The following is a 23,329-nucleotide window of genomic DNA, read 5'->3' on the forward strand; positions in this document are numbered from 1 at the left end:
AAAAAAAAAAAAAAAAAAGTAGCAGAGTGAAGGTTAGAAGCCAGGCAATTAGGTGTGGGAGTCCACATCATTAACCACTGCACTCCACTGCCCCTCACCACTCAGTGAAGCAGATATTATCCCCCTAGCAAAGAAGAAGACACTAAGTTCAGAGTGTAGAAGTCACTTGTTCAAATTCAGACAGCTAGTAACGGATGGGCCTTGATTCAAATCCAGATATACAGGATTTCAATGCCCATACTATTTCTATCCCCTTCTCTGCCTTCTGGAGTCAGTGATAAAGCAGAACTGACACCTAGCTTCTCCACAGTAAACTGAGAATTGAAAGGAAGCCATTTAAGTCACATTCTCCCAACACCACCTCTTTCTCTCTGTGCTTCAAGATCTTTGTCTAATGACGTTTGCTTTTTTCAGCGTTTACATAGGGTTTTTTTTTTTTTACAGCAGAAAGCAGCAAAAAAAAAAAAAAAGAATATGTAATAACAGGAATACATTAACTATCAATGACTATAACACAAAATAAAACCAGGGAAAACAAAACAAACCTACAGTAAACAGACCAACTGAGTCCTCTTATTATGGATTATGCATTAAAAGGTAAAAAAGAAATAGTTTTTCATACCATATTCTTTACCAACCACAGTTTTCACCAAGCACTTAGAATGAGTTTGAGAGAGCTTCTGGGCTCAAAGTCTTTAAAATTCTCAAGATAGGTTTTCTGCGAAATACTGCTTTTCCTGGGTTGCATAGGGCTGTCCTGTGTACTGTAGGATATTTAGTAGCATTTCTGGCCTCTACACATTGGACACCAGTAGGACAACTTTCCCCCATGCTCTCCACAGCTGTGACAACCCATATGTCTTGAAACATTATCAAAAATCCCCTTGTGAGGGCAAATGAACCCATGTTGAGAACCACTGGGACAGGTCTCCAGTTCTAACAATTCAAGTTATTCTATCTTAATCTCATCTGTACTTGTTGCTTCATGAACATTCCTATTTGTTTTGCATATTCAGACAGGGACCACATTTGTATTTTTATCTCTTCCACAGCCGCAAGTAATTCAGTGTGTTTAGATTGGCTCAACATAATGTCAAGTACCCAGATGCTGCTTAAAAAAAACAATGAGGACTTTGAACAAAGGGTACACAGGAGTTCCTTGTACTAGTCTTGCAACTTTCTTGTAAGTTTGAAATTATATCAATATAAAAAGTTACAAAAATATATTAGAAATATACGAGAAAGTATTAGCAAATAATCTATCTTATAAGAGATTAATATCCAGACTACATAAAGAACTACCACTCAACAGTGAAAAAAAATTATTTTAAAATGGGCAAAAAACTTAAATAATATTTCTCCAAAGATGACATACAGAAAGCCAATAAGCATATAAAATGATGGTTAACAAGCAGATAAAAATGTTCAGCTGCACAAATCATTAGAGAAAATGCAAATGAAAACCACAATGAGCTATCACAGCCATTAAAAAATGGCTGCTCTCAGAAAATTATAAAATATCAAGTATTGCCAAGGATGTTGAGAAACTGGAACCTTTGTGCACTGTTGGCAGGAGTGTAAAATGGTACAACTACTATGGAAAACAGCATGGCAGTTTCTCAAAATTAAAAATAGAACTACCACATGATCCAGCAATCCTATTTCTAGATATAAATAAATATATCCAAAAGAATTGAAAGTAGTATCTCAAATACATATTTGCACACCCACTTTCCTAGTACTATTCACAATAGCCAAGAAGTATAAGCAACTCAAATATCAATCAATGAATGAATGGATAAACAAAATGTGATATATACACACAATGGAATATTATTTGGCCTTAAAAACCAAAGAAATCCTGTCACATGTTACAAGATAGATGAATCTTTAGGATATTATACCAAGTGAAATAATCCAGTCACAAAAAAGACAGATACTGAATGATTCCACTTATATGCAGTGGTAGTCAAATTCACAAAATCAGAAAGTAGAATAAGGATTATCAGGGGACTACAGGTAAGAAGAAATGGGGAGTTGTTTAACAGGTAGAGAGTTGCAGTTCTCTAAGATAAAAAACTTCTAGATAGCTATTGCGTAACAATGTGAACATATATAACACTACTGAACTGCACACTTAAAAATGGTTATAGTGATAAATTTTGTTACATGATTTTTACCACAATTAAAAAAGAGCACATATCAAAAATTATGTATTTAATTTTTTTACCTAGATAAGGTCTTGCTCTATCACCCAGGCTGGAGTGCAGTGGTGTCATCAAGGCTCACTGCAACATCGAACTCCTGGGCTCAAGCAACCTCAGCATCATCCTCACAAGTAGCTGGGACTACAGGTGTACACCACCATGACTATATTTAATTTTTTGTAGGGATGAGGTCTCACTCTGATGCTCAGGCTGGTCTTGAACTCCTGGCTTCAAGCAATCTTCCCACTTTGGCCTTCCAAAGTGCTACGGTTACAGGCATGAGCCACCATGCCCAGCAGAAATTATTTAGCTTAAACTTTCATACTAGAAAAAATGGAAAGGTTAACAAAGACCCTTCATAGTATTAATCTTCTCTGATTCCATGATGAGATTAATCTGACAAACATTTATAGGGTACCCACTCTATAAAAGCCACCAAGGGCTGGGCATGGTGGCTCTCGCCTGTAATATCAGCACTGTGGGAGGCAAAGGTGGGTGGATCATGAGGTCAGGAGTTCAAGACCAGCCTGACTGACATGGTGAAACCCTGTCTCTACTAAAAATACAAAAATTATCTGAGCATGGTGGCGTGCGTCTGTAGTCCCAGTTACTCAGGAGGCTGACACAGGGTAGAGGTTGCAGTGAGCCGAGATCATGCCACTGCACTATAGCCTGGGTGACAGAGTGAGACTCCATCTCAGAAAAAAAGAAAAAAAAAGCCACCAAGGTAGTACAGTATCTCTGAAAGTGGACATACAGTAAGTAAACCATAAAATCATTGGCATGATAAAAGTCTAAATATTCACAGCCATAACTCCTCCTCAATTTAAGGAAGGCAAAAATGTTTTTCAGTTTAGATTCAACACTGCCAAGGGAAGTTTAACCTAATCCTTAAGGGAACATCATATTTTCATCCTATGAGACCATCTTTCTCTAGTATGGTGATTAGTAATAACTGCATGAGTAAACACACATACACACACACACACACACACACACAAAGCAACTTCTGTTTCCCATGGTTGGAAGAGCTAAGAGGTAGCTGCTAGTGTTAGGTGTTAAGAACTGAGTTACTCTCATTTTCAATATGATTCATAAAGCTCCCCAAAGTAGAAAATGTCCATTTTGTACATGAGAATTCTACTATTTCCTCATAATCAACATTTTCTAAACTGTCATTCCTTTAACTTAATAGTTAATGTAGAAGAAACAAATATATACACATATATAAAGCGAGAGAGAGATGAAATTAGGTAAAATCAGATAAAGGTGATAATTTTTATTTCTTTCTAAGGTATTCCCACACTATTAGTAAGCTCTTTTCTGTTCTGCCATGCAACTTGCCCAATGATGGTCTTCCTTGAGTACAAACCAAGAATGTTTGAGTTCTAAATCTCAAGTCTATAAATCACTGTTTCTGCCCCCTAGGAAGTTGATATGGTTCATTAACATTTCCTCACTTTTTGATATTCACTAAATACTACGTTTAATTTTATTTTGCATGATCCTTTGGGGAAGAGAAACTATAGACTGAACTTTTGAGGATGTGTTCTTGCACTTATGTTTGAAAATTGAGGCATGTGTAATGTACTGTAATCTATAACACTCCCAACCAAATAATTGAACCACCTTTTCAATGGCAGGCTGAGTTAAATCTGAGAGTATTGCCTAGCTTCCTCTGAGGAGCCAGCCCCCAATTCTCAAATCTCTTACCTCACACCAGAAATAGAGTTACCTGTCAAAATGATGAAAACCACTTGCCTAGGATGACCTTCAGAATCCTATATGCATATTTAATCTATATTTTTCCTGGTCATTATTTAAAGGGCTTTTGGATAGACCATACATTGCAGGAGCTGTGAGGGATAATAAGAAAAATAAAGAGAATAAATATGAGTGAACGGTATAAATAAATTATCTCCTCAACTTAATTCCATTCCCATAACCTTGAAATACTTCCCACAGATCATCTACAATGCTAGAAACTGAGTGCTAATGGTGTAACCCCTATATGAATGCCTTAACAAACCAGGCCTATTGGCACACAGCAAAGGAGAGCATGGGACCAGAACAGGATAGCTTTTGGAATCAGACAGACATGGGAAATACTGTAATCTCAGCTCTTCCATTTAGCCGTTGTGTAACCCTGGGCACACAGTAGTCTGAGCTTCAGTTTCCCCAACTGTAAAATGGGGATAACAACCGCTGCCTCAAACGCCATGAGGATTTTGTAAGGTACCACTACAAGTACCTGGCATGTTATAGACACCCCTTTGATTTCCCACAGATATAAGTGACAGCAAATGCAATCAGACAGCTTGGTATTCCCTTTTCATTTGTTAGACATCATTATTTTTAGAATTATTGCAAGGTATCATTATCACTGGAACACAATAGACATGTGAAACTCAAGAAAGGTGAACCCTGGTTGGAGAGGAAAAGTACATTAAAAACAAACAACAACACAAAATGTTTGATTGCCTATAACAGACCATAAATTCAAAGGAGAGAGCTGACATGACCAAGCAAGATTTTATGGAAGAGCAGGAAATTGAGGGGAGCCTTGAAATAAGGACAAGACATCCTCTTCCCCATGGCTATGTGTTAACAAAGCAGCAGCGGGCATGTGTATCCATCAGGTATTCAGTGAACAATAGAGACTATTTTTGTTGTAGTGCAGACTTTTGCATAGGCAAACAACAGAAGGTAAGATTGAATAAGATAAAGGAGCCAGGGATACTATTATGAGAATCCAAAATTTCAGAGAAATAAATCATGGTTGCTGGAAATCAGAGGGTTTTTTTAAAAAAAATAAACAATATATAATCCAGTTGGTTTATTAATAGAAGATTGATCTATCAGAGACATCACTGAGTGGACTGAAGAAGAGAGATGCCAAGTGAGGAGGCCACTGTCACAATCCTAGCGTAAAGTGTTGAAAGCCTGAATTAGCATGGTGGCAGTACCATCTTTATGGCATGTCTCCATAAAGATGGAGACAGGAGTGACAGGCATAGAAATGCTCACAGACTTACATGAAGAAGGAAGAAGGAAAAGATGACACAGCAGCTTCAGGAGTGGCGGACTGAGAGAATGAAGGCACCACCATGAGAAGAAAAGACAACTCTGGAGAGGAAATTAATCTAGGGACAAAAGAGGCAAATTTGGTTTCAGGCAGGTTGTTATCAATGTGACATCCAGAAAGAAAATGGTAAAGTCAGCATGTAAAGATGTGGGCTATTGATAGGAAGGGGAGTCCTGTGCTCAGAAAGGATGGCTGAATCCATAGAAGTTGCAAAGATTCTGATGCAAAGAAACAAAATGAGACCAACACACTGAGCACAGCCCTCCTTGAAACCCAGGCTCATGAAGGAAGTGAAGCCCTCCTAGAAGTCAAAGAAGGGGCAGAGAAACATAGGTGGTGTCATTAAAACCAAGGAGGTGAGTCTCTGGAAGAGAGGTGGTCAAGAAAGTAAGATCCAACAAAAAATCAAAGATGAGAGCTGAAAACAGGCTCACATATGACAAGTATAAGTCTCCTAGGGATCTCCAAAAACTCAAGTCCGAGAAAGTATCAGATGGAAAAAGGAAATGAGGTAAGTAGGAAGAAAGCAGACACCGTGTAAATAGTCCATGCTTCCCTCGGCACTTTTCTAAGAGAAGTCTCTTTCAGATTCTTAACCTGAAATGTAAGAAAACAAGGCTTTAAGAAATCAGGAGAATCTGAAAATACACACTGACGGCAGTGGCACAGGCCCTAATCTTTCTTTTCTGCCCTCCTTGTTTCCATCTGATTTCCTGGTTACCCCACACAACGTCTCTCCACACTTATTTCTAGGCTGTACTTCTCAGCCTCTTTCCTCGCAGTAAGAGAGACTCAGGCCAATCACCCCTTTCCCTTTTGCCTTTTTTTCTATCTTTTCACTCATATTATAGGGGCAAGGACAAAAGTCAGATTTTACAAGATAATCACAATTTGATAACTGTTCCTCTCTATCTCTTCAAAAGAGGGGCATCTTCCAAAATATAAATGAAAATATGCTCAACATCATTAGTTATGAGGAAAATGCAAACTAAAACCACATTGAGATACTGCTTCACACCTTCTACGATGGCTAAAATTAAAAAGATTAGTGAGGATGTGGAACATCTGGAAAACCATTTTGGAAAACAGTTGAGCAGTTTCTTAAGAAGTTAACATACACCTACCACATAATCCAGCCATTCTTCTGCTAGGTATTTACCCAAGAGAAATGAAAGCATATGTCCATACAAAAGCTTGTACATGAAGGTTCATAGCTAAAAACTCAAACAACTCAAATGTCCAGTAAGTGAATGAACAAACAAATTTTGATATATATCCATACAATGGGATACTATTCAGTAATAAAAATGAATGAAATATTGATAAGTGGAACAACATGGATGAATCTCCAAATAATTGTGCTGAGAAAAAAAAGGCCAGAAAAAAAGACTACATACTGCATATTTCTATTTATATAAAATTTTACAAAATGCAAACTATAGTGACAGAAAGTAGATTAATGGTTGCCTAGAGATGAAGGAGAAGGGTAGAAGAATGAAAAAAGATAGGAATTACCAAGGAGCATGAAGAAACTTTTGAGGGTGATGGATATGTTCACTATCTTAATTGTAACAATGGTTTCATGGGTATATACAAAACTGATCAAATTGCATATATTAAGCATGTACAGTTTATTGTATGTATCATACTTCAGTAAAGATATTTTTAAAAGAATAGCCAGATAAATTGGCAAAATTTGAATATGACCTATGTATTAGATGACCTTATCCCTATATCATAAAGCCACCATGGAGGCTAAGGAGTGAGGACCTCTTTTTGGTAAAGGAGGAACACCAGCCAAGCACTCCCATTGTCATCCTATTTTTGAGAGGAAAGTAAAAACTAGCTGTCTTTTTCTCCACAGAATTCCCTTTTAAGAAACGTTTCCCAAGTATGAGCCTGCCTGTACTGTTTCATGTCTAAATCTGTTTGCATTACATAATCCTTTGGGGATAAACAATTTCTGTCTCTGTGTAGCTCCATGAATCAGAGCAGGCCCTGTGGCCCTAGTATGAAGGTATAGAGAGTTTCTCTGACCACTGTCGAGATCCCAGTTCTTTACCCCATGACTTCTTCAGCAGCAGACACTCAGGTCTCCCTACATGTTAAAAATATGAGCTTCCTTTCCAAAAATTATTTGCCGCTTTGTGAGTCTCACTCTTAGACAAATCCTGGCCCAGGCATTTATAAAAACAGGTCAGGCCTGAAGGTACCATATCAGATGCTCAGAAGAGTTCCAGAAAAGTAGGGAAAAGGTCAGAATCCCCAACTGGGGATTGGTCTCTCTTCTCAAATTATTAGAGAATAAAATCCTCCAAGGTTTCAAGCCATGGAGAAGGAAAAAAAAAAAAAAAAAAAAAAAAGCAGATATAAACTTTCTCCATGTATTTAGAATATAAATTACCAGGCTGAGTGCCCATCTCTATATTCCCATCTGGTGTCAAAGCTATGGCTGGCACTTAGATTAAAAATAAAGCATTCAATATGGCATTACAATTATCTTCCTAAAACTGACTATCAAGATATAATCAGAATGAATTAATCTTACTCCCAACTCAAAAGTCACATGTTTATTCTGCTTTGTATCTTTAAAACTTTAAGAGGCTAAATTTCCTCCAACTGATCACGCACAGAAATATTTAATATGCTGTTCTTTGAAAACAAAAACAAAAACAAAAAAAATCCGGGCTTGGTGGCTCGTGACCATAATTCCCCATACTTTGAGAGGCCAAGGAGGGCAGACTGCTTGAGCTCAGGAGTTCAAGACCAGCCTGGACAACATGGTGAAACCCCATTTCTACAAAATAAATAAATAAATAAATAAATAAATAAATAAGCCAGGTGTAGTTGTGTGTCAGGAGACTGTGATGGGAGGATCACCTGAGTCTGGGAGGCAGAGACTGCAGTGAGCCGAGATCTCGCCACTGCACTCCAGCCTGGGTGACAGAGTGAGACCTGTCTCAAAAAAAAGAAAAGAAGAGTTCCTGAAAGTTGCCTGAAAATCTCAAAGTATTATTTAATTACTTATTCTATTATTTTATAGAAGGTGTAGTGAAATGGTACCATTCACAATTTATACAAATGCAAAATACTCTTCTATGTCATTTAAAACACTATAAAATATATTTTACATGCATATACTTTATTCTTCGGAATAAATTTTAACTTTGGGTATTACACATTTATAATCACATATTACTCTACACAGTAAGATGTGCAAAATCGTGTACACTGTTCTTTATGGGCAATTTGAGGGATCTTTCAAGAGAGATTTTGACTAGATAGGACTTTGTCTTTTATACCAACTCAGGACCTAACCTCACTCAGTATGAGACTCCTCTGCAAGCAGCCACTGTTTCTTTACAGGACAGGTAATAGAAAGTAGGGCAAGGATCTTATGCACAGGAAATCCTAGAAAAAATAAGGATGACCTTCACCAAAATCAGCAGAAGTGCCAGGGCAAGATGACTCCAGAGCTCCCACTTTTCTGAAACCAGAGGGCAGGATTCCTAAGCATATCTCATTAGGTGTTTCAACCTGCAGAATCGTTATTCTGTGCAGTCAGATATTCTGCCTATTGTTTAGACTAATGCTTTCTAGGTCATTTCCTTCAGATGGATCTAATGATGATACTTTTCTCCAAAGAAAAAACTACAGTATCTGTTCTTCCCGTTATGTAATCAATGCATGCTGGTTTTTACCATTACATCTACATAAGTTCTAGTCCACTCTGTGATTATTAATTCTCTATATTATTACACTTTAAATATCCTTTCTTCTTTGGCCCTTACTTTCTACTGGTTTTCATCTTTCATTACATCAGTAAAGAAAATTTACCCCATTATCCATAAACTGAAGGCATTTTTACATTCCCTTTATCTCAAACTTTTTAAATAATCTCAAACACAGGAACATGATAACATCCACTATCATCAGTATCAAAAAACATTGTTCTTTGAGTTCTGGTTAATGAAATGAGGGAGAAAACAAAAACAAAAAAGTACATCTAGAAAGTAGGAGACAAAATTGTATTATCTGTAGTCAATATGATGGCATATCTTTAAAAAAAGAAAAAAGAAAGAAAAGAAAAGAAAGTAGAGAGAGAATGAATCACCAGAAATGCTACTAAAGCTAAATAGGAAGTTGAGTCAGTAAGCATTTTTATAAATTGACAATAATCACACCAGAAAACATAATGAAAAGATGGCCTCATTGTAATCAGTTTATAGTAGCCGCAGAAGGATGAGTACTTCATCCTCATACACAGAATTTACTCCAAGTGCACTCATTTGGCCTACCGAAAAGTCTTTTACACTCTTCTCTCACTGTAGCCTAGACCACTGTAAGGTTGTCCCCTCCGAAATGGGTACAAAAAGTCCTACCCTCCCAGGAATCCCCTCTTTGGCCTGGAGTAGACTCGAATATTTTAAAACAAAATAATACAATATCTAATAATTAAAGAACAAAAATCCTACTGAATTTGACCAACAAATTCATTGTCTAAAACAGGAGATAGTAAAGTAAAAATGGATAGCCAACAGAAGAACTACTATAATATTTCCACATTCATCAGCAGCACTAACTATAGTGAATACACAGTTATATATTAGAAAAAATAAAAAACCCACCTTGTCGTTCTCCAAACACTTAGACCCCTCCTGATCACTAGTTCACACAGCAGAGAAAAAACCTGAGTTAGAAAACTAATGGCAAAAACTGCAATTACTTTTGCACCAACCTAATACCTACTAGTAGTTTTTTAAGACTTGATGGGACCCTAAAATACCAAATTTATGTCTCAGCTCCAAAATAAAACCATCCCTAAGGCAATCCAAAAATAAGAAGGCTTACTCTTTTCTGAAGTCCTCTAAAGTTTATTTTCCCCCACATCAGTGTTATACACTTTACAGCAACATTCTCCAATGAGGTTGCTAACATGCAGAACAAGCAACATTCTCTAAACCCCCTTCCCACCAGTGCGGCTCACCCAACAACCATTTCCACTTCTCCTTCTTCCTAGCTAATACAATTCTAGTTTTGTTCACCTTTCTAAGTTGTCATGTCCTCCAGAGGCTGGGCTCCCCGTCACATCCAGAATGAATTATGATGGGTCAAGACTAACCACGCTGATCACATTCCCATGACCAAGTCATTGGTTTAGGCATGAACATGTGACACAACTATGGCCTATAAGATATGAAGAGTACTTTATAGAGAGGTTTTCTGAAGCTTAAAGAAGAACGAGACAGGTATAATTTCCTGCTCATGTCTCTGGATGTAGTAATACAAAGACGACTGCAGCAGTTCAGAGTATTACATCTTGCAACCATGAGGGAAAACTGAAGAGAATTTCTGAGACACTGAACTAGAGCCTTGAAGTCATTGAGCTGCTAGATCAAAAGCCTCTTTTGGGCCTTTTTGTTATGTGAAATAATAACTGTCTCCAGTGCTTAATCTGCTTCTACTTGAGTTTTCTGTTACTTGCAACCAAAAACTTCCCAATAATGTACCATCTAGGTGGCCAGCTAGAACCCACTCCACCTGTAGCATAAGTCTCTGACAACAGAGACTTATGATAGACAAAACTAACCGATCTCTAAGAGGACATTTCCTTATTGCCAGACTAGCTCTTTACAAACAGAAGCCACTACTGATTACCTAGAAACTATTCTGTCTTTGGCAGAAATTACATTGAATTTCCCTTTTTTTGAGATGAGTACTTCTCACATAAATTTGATGTTAATATTTAATTTGAGGGGAAGATAAAAAATTATTAATATCATAGTTTTACCAGTTTTAAAATGGTAACAACCTAATCTTTATTTATCTCTCTCTGATGAAGCCAGACTAGAAGAAATAGTCTTAAACCAGAGGGACCTAGTTCACATATAGAGATGAATTTCTTAAGAGAAAGGATTACAGAGAAAAAAATTCTCTAGGGAAAATGTGGAATCTCCTTGATGAAAGTCTTTAAAAATAGATATTTCATGTAGCTGTGAAGCCTTAGGCACTATATTTGGATTACATGACAATTCAAAAATCCCTGCCAGACCTATCTAGAGAGAAAACTCAGAAAGACAAATTTAGAAAAACATGTAAGTGCTAAAATAAAACAGAAGTAAAAACTTCTTAATCTCAAACTCTGGAACATATCTATCATATAACTACGTAAACCAGCTGTTATAGAAAATGCACTTCATTATCTATGGAGCAAAAAGATAAACACTCTGATCAAAGATCCTACTACGTCTCAATTTCCATAAAATCCTGACAGTGTCATTAAGAGACTTATTTGGCCAGAAAATATCCAGTGACTAATTTAACTGAAAATTAATTCATTTAATTAAAAATGATAAATGAAAGCACTTACTAGATTAAAAAGAAATTGTATACACTTATCAGAATAAAACAGTTTCTGCCCTATTGCAATCTCATAACTAAGAGAATAAATTTTTATGCCATATTTTAGATTAAAAACTTTGCTGTTCAAGAGTAGTGCTGAATATAAACCCTCTTCTTAAAAATACAATTTGAAATATTTAAGATTTACTGCTATAGGGCATTAAATCACCACTCATACTTATAATGACCAAAATTTGCAATATTAATGTTGAAAAGCAAATGCAAATAAGTGTTCACTACTCCAGAGAAGTCACAAGGTTTACTGACATGCAATAGACAACTGGTCTTTGATTTAGAAACTAAGACACACAGGCTGGGTGCAGTGGCTCACACCTGTAATCCCAGCACTTTGGGAGGCCAAGGCGAGTGGATCATCTGAGCTCAGGAGTTCAAGATCAGCCTCGGTAACATGGCAAAACCTCATCTCTACCAAAAATACAAAAAATCAGCCAAGCATGGTGGCACACACCTGTAGTCCCAGCTACTTGGGAGGCTGAGGTGGGAGGATCACTTGAGCCTGGGAGGTGGAGTTTGCAGTGAACCGAGATGGTGCCACTACACTCCAGCCTGGGTGACAGAGTGAGACCCTGGACCAAAAAAAAAAAAAAAGAAAGAAAGAAAAAGAAAAGAAAAAGAAACTAAGACACAAAGATCATGATCTGTTAACTGCTCATACAAGAGCAGGACATGGAGGGCACTAATGGTATGGTAAAAAGTCTGTGAGTCTCAGAAATACAGCCTACTGCTATGGTGCCTTTAGCTTCTGTACAAACTAGAAAAGTTTCCAAGTTATTGTAGACCCACAGATGTCTAGCTTGGGGAGTAGACAGTTCTACACACATTAGAAAATAATGTCTCTCCACCTAGTATCACTGTACAGTGTACATCTTGCACTATGATACGCAATGGCCCCAAACTTGCCTTCAGGAGCCTCACGCCCAGTGGCAGACAGGAATTCTCTTGTCTTCTAGGAATGGAAGAAAGTAGGTTAAGTCTCAATCTTAACAGATTCAAGTATCAAGCCCCTCCTTAATTCCAGAAAAGTTGGAAGCAGCTAAGGTTCCATTAAATTAGGCCCTATTCTCAAGAAACAGAGAAAGAGAAGGGGAAAAAAAAAACTCCAGAGAAATCAAGTGATCAAGGCTTGTAGCTTCTTTTATTTCAGAAGTAAAATATCATTTTGTATTAGTCCATTCTAACGCTGCTATGAAGAAATACCTGAGACTGGGTAATTTATAAAGAAAAGAGACTTAATGGACTCACAGTTCCACATGACTGGGGAGGCCTCAGGAAACTTACAATCATGGTGGAAATCACCTCTTCACAAAGTGGCAGGAGAGAGAATGAGAAGTGCAAAGAGGGGAAAAGCCTCATATAAAACCATCAGATCTCTTGAGAACACTATCATGAGAAAGCAAGGGGGTCTAATGATCTAATGATCTAATCCCCAGATCTAATGATCTAATCCCCCCAACCCCCTCTTCACCTCCTACTAGGTCCCTCCCTCAACACACGAAAATTACAATACAAGGTGAGATTTCGGTGGGGACCCAGACCCAGACCATATCACATGTCTTCACTTTTTAAGCAGTTTTTCATAGCATAGACTTCAACTTTATTGAAAGTATATTAGTTTATCAATATGCATGATTTTTACCTACATAAATATTAATAAAAATGCTCTGTACTTTACAAAGGAGGGCCTAGAATTACAAAACAAAGCTATAAAAGGGATTATCATTACATTAACTATTTTGAAAAGAATGGCTTCTTTTGTTTGTTTAAATTTTGACTTTGAAGATTTCTATTAAAAACAGATTATAACTAGCTATAACCAAAGCTTGGCTTGACTTACGGTTGGCTAAGAAAATAATGTATTAAGTAGCCTTCTAGAATGAAAACACAGAATTAGCATCCACTCAAACTAAACATACCAACTCAGTATTATAAACAAATGAGAAAATGATATTTGCTGTTTAAGATTAACAATATATGTAATAGGAAGCTGTTTTGATTTCTGAAAAAGAAAAAAAAAAGTCAAAGCTTGAATATAAAGAAAAATTATGCAAACACATCCACACTCCTACATATTGATCCTAAAGTCAAGCCTTTGGTACTTTGAAGTAAAATAAAACATAAATCATTTTTGTTTATTGTGACTGGTTATGCTAATACCACTATAATTTCTATGAAAGCCTTTCATGAGCCAACAGGCAAAAATATTGCAGATTTTCTGTAGTGGGATAGAGATTCTGCCAGCAAAGAAGCAGGGTAGATGAGAACAGATGTTTGAATGTGAAGCATCACCTGCTCTGACTTCTGACCCCAGTCTTTTTTAACTACAGGACTTTTCTAGGTAATTACAAGATCAACCTACCAAGGTTAGCAGCGTAGGGTTTTCAAAAACACCACCATCTGTCACAGTCATATGAGAAAACCAAAGTCCCACTAAGCAAATCGAGAAGACTAGGCAGTGTCCACATAACAATGTTATCAGCAGTTCACTGACCAAATTAGGAGCTCTGTAGGGCGTCAACCAAAAACTGATGGTACAGGCTTCGGAGGCAGGGAGCTTTTAAGTCTGAATCGCAGTTTCAGACCCTAGTTTCACCACCCACAAGCTGTGAGAGACCATGGGCAAATTACTTAACCTCTCAGTGCCTTAATTTCTACACCTACAAAATGGGGGATAATATAGTACCTACCTCATAAACTCTTATCAGAATTAAAATAAGATAACACATATAAAGTACTTTATAAATACTGCCTGGCATATTATACATACTCAATAAATGTCAGCAATTATTATTACCATCAGTAATGGTGGCTTCTCCTTTACTCCTTTGATCCAGAAATCCCACTTCTGGAAACCCACCCTAGAGAAATAATCCAAACTACAGTAGAAGCACAAAAAGATTTATTACAATGGTATTTACAATGGTAAGAAGTTAGAGAAGCCTAAGTGTATACCAATAAGGAAGCAGTTGAGTAATTTCTCAAATATCTACTTAATAAAATATTGCTCTATCACTAAAAAACATATTCAAAACATAAATGTAAAGAATTAAAACAGGCAGGGCGCGATGGCACATGCCTGTAATCCCAGCACTTTGGGAGGCTGAAGGGGGCGGATTGCCTGAGGTCAGGAGTTCATGACCAGCTTGGCCAACATGGTGAATCCCTGTCTCTATTAAAAAATACAAAAATTAGCTGGGCATGGTGGCGGGTGCCTGCAGTCCCAGCTACTCGGGAGGCTGAGACAGGAGAATCACTTGAACCCAGGAGACAGAGGTTACAGTGAGCCTAGATCGCGCCATTGCACTCCAGCCTGGGACAGAACGAGACACCATCTTTAAAAAAAAAAAAAAAGAGAGAGAGACAGAATTTAAATAAATAAAAAAACAAATCAAATATAAAGCATTATAGGGCAAAATGACAGTATGTTTATAGAATTATACAAAGAAAAACAACAAGATTTAAATCTACATATGTATATTTTTATAATTATGTAAAATTATATTTAAAATGCATACTGTTTTTAAAAAGGTGAAGCTGGGCACAGTGGCACATGCCTATAGTCCCAGCTATTCAGGAGGCTGAGGCAGGAGGATCATGTGAGTCCAGGAGTTTGTGGCTATAGTAAGCTATGATCGTGCTACTGCAATCCAGCCTCAGCAACAAAGCCAGATCCTGTCCACCCACCCGCCAAAAAAGAAACAAACAAACAAACAAAAAGACCAGCAAGCAATACACCAAAAATGTAACAGTAGAAGTGACAGGGTAATAAGATTTGAAGGAATATTTCTTGTTTTCTGTATCTATCATGGAGTCATATTATTTTTATAATTTTAAAATTAGTTTACTTTAAAATATATTTGACTTGCTGCAGATTTATTTTAACATTCATTAAGTAGAATTACTAAAATGGTAACAAAAGTTATGGAAACCCTGACATCAGTCTTACCACCTCAAGAGTTATCCACTCCCATCACATCCTCTCCCTCTCTTTCAACAATGGCCCACATTCCTGGGTTTCATCTTCACAGCTCTGTCTCAAGCTTCCCAATTGACCCTCTCCCCTCATACTTCTTTCTTGTTAGTTCACATCAATCCTCCAAATAGTTTAGAGGAGCAGGATTACTAAAGCATGGACTTTGTGCCATTCCTATACAGTAGCTCTCCAATATATACAGAATATGGCCCAGGCTCCTCGGCACGGCTTCAATAATAGTGCTAACAGTAGTTCCAGCAGCATCTCCCACTCTCCTCACCTGTGTGTATCCCAAACCCCAGGCCATGGCTCTTCAACAGGGGGACCTAGCATACTGGTATATTTTTGTCATTGTAAGTTATGTCACAAGCAATTTGTTATCCATAATGGTTCAAGTACCTTAGTTGTGAATTATTTATTTTTTTAAACTACCTAGAAAAACATCAGTTTTATTCCTATAATCTCTTCCCATTTACCTGTATTAAAAATGAGGATGGAATTTATGCTGAAACATTGCCCATAACTCTGTGTTTCCCATGGAGGCATGATACAAATAAAATCTTCTGTCACATGAGTCACAGTGGAAAGGGATCCTCCAAACCAGAGCTGCTCACGAAGTAGCATCACTGTAAAGTGCTCTCCACCTGCAAAGGGAGCAAGCAGGCTGCCTTGCTTCAAATTATGGCTGGCAATTAAATTTTAAAAGCCACCTTTTCTCCTCATAAAAAAGCAAGGAGAGGAGGATAGAGGAACTCTAGAGACAACCAGAGACTAGGAGATAAATCTTTTTAGAATCATTCTACTCCATCAAGATGGAGACAGTATCTCAGCAGGTTAAAGGCCAAGAATTTCATTTTCCACTCCCGGTGCTGATATAAAGTTTCTTTTTCAAATAAATATACTTAACATTAAAAAACAGTTAATTTAAAAATAATGTTAAGTATATCAAAACACAAAGCGTACTTGAATATGGAAAAAAATAATGAATGAGCTTCTAGAATGATTACCATTGGGGAAAGCCTACTCCTGACAAATAAGACTACCTGCCTTCTTCCAATGGTACCTGCATTTTATTTCCTCTGTACCATTTCCATATTTTTCCCTCAACCTCTAATGTCATCTTCCCCTCCTTCCTCCACCCAATCGCTGTCTACAGAAATGCTAGGACACAACTAAATGTCAGTTCCTCTTCAAAATTATCCAAAATTCTCCAAGCTCCTTCAGTCAGGCCATCGCACACTTGTAGGTGGCAGGCATCTTGTAACTCTGCTATTTTTTTAAAAATGCTCATCTCTCCAAGTAGACAGAATGCTCCCTGAGGGTACAGAATGCACCAAGTCATTTTTAGACATCACACAGAGCATAACACTGCTTTTCACAGGTGCCAGACTATACAGAAAATGTTGGCTTAATTGAACCGAATTTCTTAACAACCTGTTCAGAAGATGCAGCAAGGTCAGCACTCAGGTTCCTACATTCCCGTACAAAAAGGTCTTCAAGTACAGGCATAGGAAAGAGAGTTTCATTGAAAAAAAAATTTTTTTTGCAGAAACTTTAATGTGCCACATTAAACCAAAATAATCAGAATCTTCTCTTAAACCATAAGGCACTTATCCACACAAAATCCCTAGGCCTCTTGTACATCATAATGTGAAAGCCGAATATTTACTAACAGCAGCTATAATGTCTGAAAAGCAGATCATTCACTGTGCCACTCATTATTTATTTATTCAGATGTGTATCTTATTTCAGAAGGATCTAATGAAACTTACATAAATACATATAATACAAGCTAAAATGACATATCTAAGAGAAGAGAAAAACGGTGATATGGTTTGGCTGTGTCCCCACTCAAATCTCATCTTGAATTCACACGTGCTGTGGGAGGGACTGGGTGACAGGTAATTTGAAACATGGGGGCAGGTCTTTCCCACACTGTTCTCATGATAGTGAATAAGTCTCACAGATCTGATGATTATATAAGGGGAAGTTTCCCTCCACAAGCCCTCTTCTTCTCCTGTCTGCCACTATGTGAGACACGTCGCCTTTCACCTTCCACCATGACTCTGAGGCTTTCCCAGCCACGTGGAATCGTAAGTCCATTAAACCTCTTTCTTTGTAAATTGCCCAGCCTCAGGTATGTCTTTATCAGCAGTGTGAAAACAGGCTAATACAAATGAGATAAAGGAAAATTGAGTGTAGGAAAGATAAGCCTTCCTAGGAGTGAGGTTCACGTACCAGATGAATGTATTCCATAAAAGTCTGCACATTCGCTAGAGGTAGGTCAGAGGTTTGGCTCTTAATACTTGTAGCAGCCAACAAACCCAGGATGGCCCAATCAGTTACACAATTCAGCCTCCTTAAGATAAATAGGTAATAGAGTAATGTTTCTCCCTCAGTCCTCATTAAAATGATACTATATAATATAACAAATGATTTTTCAACAACATTCTTGCAGTTGATTTCTCAGAGCTGAGGAGACTATTCCTCCAAACAACCCTCATAGGCAAATGACAGCAAACAATTCAATAAAAGCAAATGATGGAGAGGAAAGCAGGAGGGCCAAGCAAGGGGTTCAGATACACAGTTTCTTGCAGATCTAAATGTATCAAAACCAGATTTTATTCTATCTAGACTAACCTGAAATCCAGAGGCTTCATGTATCCACTTGTCTCTGAAACTACAAAGAAAATTTGATATGCATGTCCTTTTTTCTGGGGAATATGTCTGTAGTTTCATAACATTCTCAAAGAGCAGCATGACTCAAGAAAAGTTAAGAACCACTGATCCAAAGAATCAGACTATATATATATATTCTTCAGGCAACCCTCCATAAGCAGTTTATTTTCTGAGCTTCTGAGAAGTGCTGAGCCTCAAGACTGCAGTCCCTGGCAAGCGCCTGAAGTATGGCTTCTCCCTCATGCAAAATGTAGAACTCTAGGCTTTAACCACTGGCCAAGCTGTGTGTCAATTGTCAAGATACATAAGACCTTTAATAAAGTAATGCTTATGAACATATGGAGCACATAACAACTATTCTTCTAGCTAGGCTTCACCCGTAAACATTGATAGAGGTGCCAAAGGATTTAGTGATACTTCTTCTAGATAGTATTAAAAAAATAAAAAACAACAACAACAAAACACCTTTTGCCTGTAAATAAAAATTACAAGTAAGCATAAAAACAATGATTTTCCTAGATAAAAATCATTTTTATCTTAAAATAATCTTTCTACATCAATTTACATAACGAGCTCCTTTTTACCTTTTTGTTGTTTTGATCTTGTTATATAAGAAAACAATCACTGCCATACCTTTAGACACATACACACCCAGTGAACCATCCACACACAGTATCATGGTTAGAATCAAGGGAGGAAGCTGGCCTGTAGGACCACTGAGATAAGGCTCTTTAAAATCTCATCCATCTAGAAGAAGACACAGCCCTACAGAGTCTGGTCCTCAGCATAAAAAGTCCAGAGACATATCTTTGCCAAAGAATCCACAGTTAAATATGCTCAAGAGGAACTACCTCATGGTAACCCAAATCTATAAGAGGCTGAAGTACAAATCAGAATACCAACTTACTAATTAATCATAGAGAATATTCCTTTTGACTGTAAGAAAATTTACACCTGAAGCCACGACACAGTTTTCTCAAATATCTGGATAACTGAAATCCTGAATTAGTAATCAGAAGTCCACTGAAAGTTAGAACCTTGAGATATAGAGAGTTTGGGAGATACCTAATAAATTATCCTTGCACTACATACATCTTCATAGTGATCAAAGCTGTGGCTCGCACGGGAAGAGTCTCTCTCCCTTGAATATTGCTGCCCCAGCACTGCAGACTTCTTGTCTTCTTGGCCTTTCCTCTTCCATATCCTTCTCTCCATTAGGTACTTCTCTAGACAGGGTATAATACAACTGATGAAGACACACCTTACACACATTATTATCCCTATTTTCTAGATAATAAACTCCCAGATAAAGTTGTTTTAGCAACTTGTCCAATGTTGCAGCTACTATAAAGCAGAGCACAGATTCAAAGTCAGATCTCACGTCAAAACCTATGCTTCTAATCTTAAAGTAAACAATATCTTCAAGGTGTTTTTTCCTGGGCCTTCCTACCTCCCAATCTGATTTAAATGTCCCTCCTCTGTGTTACCATAACACTCTAAGTGTACCATGACTATAATTTTTGGTATAGAGGTCTATCTCTCTCATTTGACTGAAACTTTTTGAGGATAGGGGTTATATTTCATTCACCCTTGTATCCCCAGGGCACCATCTATCTAGGTAAATATTCAAGCCAATTTGTCCAGTGGTTTCATATGGAGATCAACAAACTGAAGGCCTTGAACTAGCCACATAGCCTTAGAAAGGTCACAACTTCTCCAGCTATCAGCATCTCAGCTTAAAAGAAAAAAAAAAGGTGGGGGATGAAATTAATATACACAGATGAAATGGATATAGAAGGATATACAAGGTAATGTCTCCTCTGCATCTAAAGAGCACTACAATTATAGATGGGCCCTAGTTTTTGATGGCCTACCTTATTAGTGTGAGTTATTAGAAATAAAATTAAACTCATTTATCTTCTGTACCATTCTAGAGACAGAATATACATAAATAATAGAAAGTTCAGAAAAAGCTTCCTCTTTTGTGACAGGAGCTAACATCATCTATACCAAAATCAAACAGTGGCACCCTCCTCTGGTGAATGTTAAAGGAGCTAAACAACACACAAGAATTCGATGGTAGGATTTTGAATGATTATACATAAAGAAAAAGCAAAAGAAAATACCTAATATTATCCATCACCGTTATACTCCCAATAGCAACTAAGTAACTCCTTTTGTAGCACTCCCCTTATTTTGCCCTAAAACAAAGCCAAAATGAACTAACTGGCTACATACGGTAAGAGATTGTGAACAGAACAAGTATTCTATTTTTAAGAGTACTGATAATATCAATTATTTTGCAAACAGTATGCTTTTTAATGTAAGGCACAAAGAAAAGTATTTCATGGTTTGGCTAACAATGATCATCTTTTCATTTGTTGTTAAAAAATTTAATGACAAGCCACATACGTGTAAAATACTTTTAGTAAAATGAAAGCATTTATCGTGTCCCTTTTCTGGAGGGTACCTTTACCACAAGATAGTACTAGAAAATTTTCAACCTGAAAAGTGTTTTGGTCTGCACATTTCAGGTTTTACAGTATCAACTTAAAAGAAAAAAAATTTAAATCACCCAATCACTTACACTTTTTTAACCCAAGGCTAAAATTATGCCAATGCATCACACCCAGACAAGCACAACCCAAAATTTCACCACATTACTATTACAACCAAATCTTTAATAAAATTAAAACTGTGCTTTCTAAGACCAGAAGCAGATTATTACCAGCCACCAATTTTAATATAAAAATATATAATAAATATAAGCTTATTAAATGATTTACAAAGGAAGGAATCACAGCTTCCTTCACCCTCACTGAATTTAGGCACAAAAAAATGAAAATACAGATAGTCTACTTCAAGCCAAGAAGACAAATCAGCCATTATACTGGCAACTTTGTCATTATGGCATGTTTTTGCCCAAGTACACAGCCTCTTTTCCCTCAATTAATTTTACATCTTTCACTTACTCTGTGACCAAGGGGAGGGGATCCCAACATTAACCAAGAGGTTACAAATTTACAACCAGTGAGAAACTTGCATTCTGAAAAAACAGAATATAAAAAAAGCTAGGGTGGATGGAAAATGGCAAAAACTGATTTCAGTTCTACCAAATGAGTTTTCCTACTAAGTTTGTCATTCTTGGCAAAGTTGGTTCTACAAGGCAGGTAGGCACAGTAGCATGAAAAGATTAGCAGAGTGGTAGGTGAGGAATGCAGATGAGATATCCAGTTGAAAGCTTTCTCAATGTTTACCCAAAACAAAGGCCAAAGAACAAGCAAATGCTTGAAAAAGAATGGCAGTCCCTGCAGTTCCCTACAGCGTACCCAGAGATCAGAGGGCAGAGAAGAAAGTTGGGGGAAAACTTGTATGGGAGTTCAGGGGAAGGGTGTAATCAAAAACAGGAAGGGGTTAAGAATAAGAAAAGTATGCCGCCAAAAGGGAAAACAAAGAGTATGCGGCAAAGAACCCGTTACAAACTGCCAAATTGAGAGATGGGGTGATTGGTCCAGTGTTCTTTGGAGCATGGCGCTAGAGCCACATTAGCCTCTCACTTTGCCTGGGCCAATGCGCAAGGATCAGAGCCAACCCTTGCCTAACCTCCAGGAAATCTGGGCCTCAGCGCACAACCCGGGTGCTGCTGAAATGTGGGAGAGGGAACTGAACCGGCCTCTAGCTATCTCCTGTTTCCAGATGAACCACAAACAAAGGAATCTAGAAGCAGGGCGACTTCTGCACCCCCAAGCCCGCCAGGGCGCAAGGGTGAGGTCAAGGCACCGCCTCCTTTGCGGGCATAGCCACCTCTGCAAAGGCTAGAGACATCTAGGTCCTGCTCTGAGATCCTGGTAAAAACAAGCGGCCAGCGAGGCGCTCCTGTCAATTGGCCCGATTGCACTTGTAAAGTTGATAGAGTTGGAAAGAAGCGCAGAGCAGCCCCTCGGATTCCTCCCTAGAGTGAAGGCGATGGGAAGGAGTCACAGCTTCCTTCACCCTCAGTGAGCTCGCTCTGCAGGTATAGTCTCTTTTCCTAATGAAGCATAAAAGATGTTGTCTTCCTTCTCTGTGCCTAGTTCAACTCAAACCCTAGAACAAGGGCACTGGGGTCTGGGACCAAAGTTCACTGGAGATACCATTAATTCTCCTTGCTAAGCTAGCACAGTGTTTGCTGGTTTCCAGCCTTGGGAACCTCGTATTAAGTAGCAACAAATATGCTGTGGATGACTCTCCTTTCCCTAAAGTGGACCCTCAGCCCCAAGAAGTCTGGATCCAGCAGTGCTTTTGGTAACTTGAGCCGCATTTGTCCAGCCAGGTACCATGGTGTCATCACCACGCCCCTCGCACCCAGATCCTCTCACGCTGCGCACACGCTGTCCTGTTTATACACACACACACACACACACACGATATATACACAGACACAAATACAAAGCCCCGGGTAGCTCCTACCTCTCCCCCGTGCCCGTCGAATATCCCGAAGATGGACGGGTGCGTCTTGTTGGCCAGATCCGTGAGAACTTCGAAGCGGTCCTCCATGTGGTCTCTTCGGCCCTGGATGGAGTACACCGCCACGTTGTGGCTCTTGAACTCCCAGGTCTTGGAAAATTCGGCCTCCAGCACATCAAGCCCCCCGAGTCGATCGTTCTGCATGATCTCGGCTACCTTGCCCTTCACCATTTTCACAGCGTCCCGGCTGGACTTCACGATGGTCTTCACCTCGTCAGTGTGGAAGAAGTAACTCCACAGAGCCAAGCTGATGCACAGCAGGAAAAGCGTCTCGGGTCTCAGCAAGAAGTAGCGCATGATGCGACCCAGCAGAGACAGCAAAGTCATTGTATCCTCTATCATTTATTATCGCTAGAGCCTCAACCACCACCAGCGACGCGCGCCCCGAAGGCTCGCCGGGTCCGGGAGCACTGCGGGGACAGCCAGCCGGGAGGGAGGTGGAGCAGTGCCCGAGGGTGG

General features: G+C 38.4%; 1 protein-coding gene across 1 annotated transcript in view; it reads right to left on the bottom strand.

The window, feature by feature from the left end:
* The window catches only part of PPM1L (protein phosphatase, Mg2+/Mn2+ dependent, 1L), a 345,145-nt gene extending 321,828 nt beyond the window's left edge, over window positions 1-23,317 (bottom strand). The window contains exon 1 of the mRNA XM_011967599.1: window positions 22,814-23,317. Within this exon, the coding sequence (XP_011822989.1) occupies window positions 22,814-23,212 (399 nt within the window). The 5' untranslated portion in view covers window positions 23,213-23,317. The remainder of the gene's footprint in view (window positions 1-22,813) is intronic.
* Window positions 23,318-23,329: the final 12 nt, after the last annotated feature.

Source organism: Mandrillus leucophaeus, unplaced genomic scaffold (assembly GCF_000951045.1).
Source record: "Mandrillus leucophaeus isolate KB7577 unplaced genomic scaffold, Mleu.le_1.0 Scaffold1198, whole genome shotgun sequence".
Classification (NCBI taxonomy): Eukaryota; Metazoa; Chordata; class Mammalia; order Primates; family Cercopithecidae; genus Mandrillus; species Mandrillus leucophaeus.